We start from the raw sequence: 5,207 nt of genomic DNA on the forward strand, positions 1-5,207 counted from the left end.
GGCGGCGGAATAAGATTTGGTTTAAATAATAAGTAAGACAAAAATTCGGTTGCAAACAAAATTGCGGATTTATATGAAAAAGTACCGATTCTTATATCAACTTTGGCCTGGATAATGGACTGTACATATATTTTTTAAAAGTGAATGCGTCGATTATATGGCGAAAAGCATATTCTTTTAGCGGCATCGTTGTTAGGTATTATAAATTCAATGACGTTGGTTACGATGAAATATTAATACAATTAACGTGTTAGTTTTATCCATAATTTTCACATTTACTTGGGATATGTTTGTTCATGTTTATATTGTGTGTGCATGTATGTAATTATTTTTTCCAAACTTGATGGTAATTAATCGACTGTAAACGTCTATATGCCGATTATATGTTCCTTAACCCATCCTTTTGCTTGTTGCAGGCACACTATGCACATTTTGGTGATACTTCAAGATGGTGCACAAATATATCAAAATGTTTATAACCAAACAACACATTATCATTACAGTTCAATGTATTTTTATATCAAATATATATATATATCGATTTTCGTCATAAAGGGGCGGTTATTATATCAGTATAAGCAAGGTTATTGCCAAATAAATCAGCCATATTTAAGCGCTATATAATGAGAAACCGATGGTGAAAAAGGGTATATTAATTTGAGTCGACGGACCCATTATCCCATAATTTCCTGATTTGCGCCAAGCAACAAGAGAACGTCATAGTCGACCCAACCTCGCTTCTGCCATACAGAACAAGCACCTCAGTTAATTATTTGATCGAATTTTGTCCTGCATTAGTCGATCAAGTATTGGTCAAAAAACTAAACAGAGTATGATTTATTGAAAACCTAGCAGACATGGTGATAATTCACGTCTTCAGTCAACTTTTATCCAGGCACTATTTGAACAAACTACAACTCCTGAAATGTGTTCAAGTGTGTATGGAAGCGTCCAGGTGCAAAAGTGAAAAAATATTTTCCAGTATACTATCTCCTAATTAGGAGATACTAACTCATAATCATGACTTACTAAGTCCTAATTATGAGATACTTTCTCATAATTAGGAGATACTATCTCCTAATTACGACTTACTAAGTCATAATTAGGAGATACTAACTCATAATTAGGACTTACTAAGTCCTAATTACGAGATACTATCTCATAATTAGGAGATACTATCTCCTAATTACGACTTATTAAGTCCTAATTAGGAGATACTAACTCATAATTATGACTTCCTAAGTCCTAATTACGAGATACTTTCTCATAATTAGGAGATACTTACTCAAAATTAGGACTAACTATCTCCTAATTTGGAGATACTAACTCATAATTAGGACTTACTAAGTGCTAATTACGAGATACTAACTCGCGATTATTACATCGGTTACATCCCTTTGTGTTTACCACGCCAAAATGGCAGAGAATTTACCTCCAGACGATTCATCATTTACTAATTTTCTTAAAAGTAGGGGCATTCCGGAAAGTGACATAAATCGATTGATGGAGGAAAAGGTGAGCCTTTGAGAGTTTAAATCATTATAACTCTTCCGGAAACATTACATTTTCGCTACATCTTTTCTGTCTATTATTGATGGATTCGTACTCGGACATGTTCAAACATGCGAGGTTTCGGTTCAATTTTTGTTTACTCTTAATTTGGCTATACTGTATATTCCAAGTTTTAATCTGCATAAATTATGTCAAAACATGACAAATATTTATATATATATATTACTATGTAAAGAATGAGAATAGTCTGAAAGATGCACTCTCCGTTTTTACAACTTTTTAATTTTTGTTTTGGAAAGAGCAAAATTTTGCGTAAATATATGATATGCAAACCAATGATATAAGATTGCTGGAAAAATGGTAGATTTTCATATTTTCGTTCGAAAATTAATGTTTTTTGGCTTAAACCGTTATTAAGAAAAATGCATAAAACGTCATTTTTTGAACTGTAGATATAAAATCTGTGATCTAATTTTTGTCAGCAATTTTATATAACTGGTTCCCATGGATTTTCGCAAATATTGGCTTGTTCCAAGACAATAAAATAAAAAAGGTCATTCTACTGCAATCTGTATATATGCTTAGTTACAGAACATCATCTGAGATCACACAATTCAAGGATGGAATGAATGATGTGGGCGACATGTTGGGGCTAATAACGAAGAACGCTGACGCATTCAAGCCTTTATTTTGCCATCTTTCAAAAGACCTTAGTAAAAGGGAGATGGACAACATCATTCGCTATGACTACAGTGGCCGTGGGTCAAATTCCTGGGAGCTGTTAAGAAGGGTATTGAATGTAACTGCATTACTATAGTTTGCTTAAAAGAAACCAATTTGAAATCATTTTGAAGCTTGTAATCAGATTACTCTCTGCAACTTCTGTATTTACTTTCAGGAATTAACCTTGGAAGTATTCAATAATTTGGGAAAACTAACAATTAACAAGATGGAAAAACTGGCAATTCACCAGGATATGTAGATCTGCTCAATGTTCATGTAAATTGTCATAGGCATTCAATGCACTTTAGCTTTCACAACAGAGCTTTCAAAACAGTAAAAATGCAATCATTTGCAATAGGATATTGTACATGATAATTTTGGTATGGTGCCTGAAAAAGTGATGTTAGCTACACCTGTCTAGCTCATCCAGACGAATATATGACTGTGATCAGAACATGTAAATGATTGGGACTAGCTTCATGGGATTACTTCCCCATAATGAAAATTCTTACTTTCTCTACGTATTACTTCCATTTTCACAGAAATAGCCGAACATGGTCCCATTTACTGTCAGGCTTATACCATTTTTAAGCCTATTTCTAATGATAAGCCAAGAATATAAGAATACTGGGCACTATGCACACATGCAGGGGCAATAATTATGTCTCCATTGATTGGTCATAAGGTCAAAGGTCAAGGTCGCAGTAGATATTTACTATTTAATGCAGGTGAACACACCAAACTTCACTCAATTTTGTTCATCTTCAGTTCAAAATTACAAATTTCATGTCCATCAATTATTTTTCTCAGATACGACCACTCAATAAGGGAGCAAGCGCTTTTCAAAAAAGCAATCTCTAGTTTAAGTGTTGCTCTGGGCGTACACTTGATTATTAAAATTAAAACATCATTTATATAAATCTTTCATATAAGTTAGAGATTCAATATAATAAGTCAGTAAATCAAATCCTGATGAGCAGATAATAATTTCAATACTAAATATTTATTTTTCTTTCATGCTTTTCGATGAAATATGGGGTTTAACCAGTGAAATAACAACAGTGAAAATATCAATTTGATATTTTCACTGCAAAATAAGGAGTGAAAATATCAACTTTCAGAACTACTTTAAATTCCTTTGTTGTTACATGTACTTGCCTACTGGACTTCAATAAATTATGTAAAAAAATGTTAAAAAAATATAAAAGAAATGTTTTATAAATTAAGATAAATAAATAATTGGAAATTAACAACTTACCGTTTATTACCGGTTATCCCGTTTATCAAACATTTTACTGATATTTGAAGCTGAATGTTCGAACATTTGCTTTCATACCAAACAAATTACAGACAAAAACAACTGTTCGAACATAAATGAAATCTTATATCATCGTTCAAATGTATTTTGAACTGTTAACCATTGGAGTACGTAAATTGAGCTTCCTGGAGAGTTCACATAACAATTTACAGATAGATCCGATATTTTTTACCCCACCCACACCTCAAAATGTGTCAACAAACTAGCGTGGCATTTACTCTTTATCTGGAAAACAAACATTTTAAAGCGAAACAGACTGGTCTCTGACAGTAAGATGACTAAATATTAACTTACAATAAAAACACACGTACATGCAGTCTTAAACTTAGAAAAATGGTTAAAATCCAATGAGTATCCACATTTGTTTTGCTAACACATTTGACCTTCCAAATTTTCATTCTTTAAATAGCGGCGTGGTAATTTGGTTATGTTTTCATGTCCATCTTAAAATAAAAAGTGTTTTCATTATATTTGGAACACATGTGCACTAATAATACGTCATTGTTTACTGTTCATAAAGCTTTGCAATAAAAAACGAGCGAATATTAAGCTATAAGAATGAATAGGAGAGAACTATTTCGCAGCAAACAGAAAGTAGAAAAGTTGACCGCTATAATTTTGTATGAGGGGCGCCCCACGGATATCGGCGTAAAGCCCACCCTTTTCAAAAAAGGGGTAATTCAGAAATAAATAAAAAACAAATAAAACTCCGAAAATAAGCATAAAAGAAACAGAAAATTTGTTTATTTCAGTGTAAGATCGTATTTAATTTCACTCGTGATCATAAAAAAACTACATTTTCACTCGTGGCTTCGCAACTCGTGAAAATATGTTTTTTTATGACACTCGTGAAATAAAATACGATCTTACAGTGAAATAAACAAATATCCTTTATATATACTATCAAAAATATCATTTATATACATCTTTTATATAAGAAAGAAATTCAATATAATAATGCACATACATAAAATCCTGATGAAAAAATACTCATTTCAATACTAAATATTTATTTATATATTAATTCATAAAATGCAAAAGTTCTTAAAATTGATAAATAATATATAAATCATAAAAAATATTCAATATCAAACAATATTTCATAATGCAAAATAAATCACAAATATATTTACATTGTTCCTCTTTTTAATGGCATCTCATCAATTTTTAACAGATAACAATTTTTGATTCAGATCACCCTGCATCCATGGGAGAATTACTAGCATTCATGTCCGGGGCGAGTACCATTCCACCCTGCGGCTTTCACAAGCCTATCGATATCCATTTCTACACACAAGAAGATGGAATGACCCGTCTTCCATCTGTATCGACATGTTCTTTGGAGATGTGGCTGCCGAGGGGACAAGGGCCAGAAACACTATCTGCCCTTCTCATGCGGTGTTTGCAGGAGTCACAGGGTTTTTTAAAGATCTGAGTAATGAGCTGACAAGTGTTTCAGTTTAAGTTCGTCTGTTGGTGTTTTTTTTAAAGATGAGCTTATGTCATAACATGATCGACGTCGGCACAATCTTAACGATTAAGTTTTATGGAAATGAAGCCAACGTCATAAGATAACCATTTTTAGATCGACTATTCGAAGAATATGGAGAGCTATACTACTCACCCAAGCGGCAGCGTCGGCGTCACACCTTGG

At 32.6% G+C, this 5,207-nt stretch overlaps 1 protein-coding gene across 1 annotated transcript; it reads left to right on the plus strand.

The window, feature by feature from the left end:
• The first annotated feature begins 2,089 nt into the window (after nt 1-2,089).
• LOC128224423 (uncharacterized) lies at nt 2,090-4,988 on the plus strand. Its single transcript, XM_052934257.1, has 2 exons — nt 2,090-2,302; nt 4,728-4,988. The coding sequence occupies exons 1-2, from the start codon at nt 2,090-2,092 to the stop codon at nt 4,986-4,988; spliced, it is 474 nt and encodes a 157-aa protein (XP_052790217.1).
• Nucleotides 4,989-5,207: the final 219 nt, after the last annotated feature.

Source organism: Mya arenaria, chromosome 17 (assembly GCF_026914265.1).
Source record: "Mya arenaria isolate MELC-2E11 chromosome 17, ASM2691426v1".
Lineage (NCBI taxonomy): Eukaryota > Metazoa > Mollusca > Bivalvia > Myida > Myidae > Mya > Mya arenaria.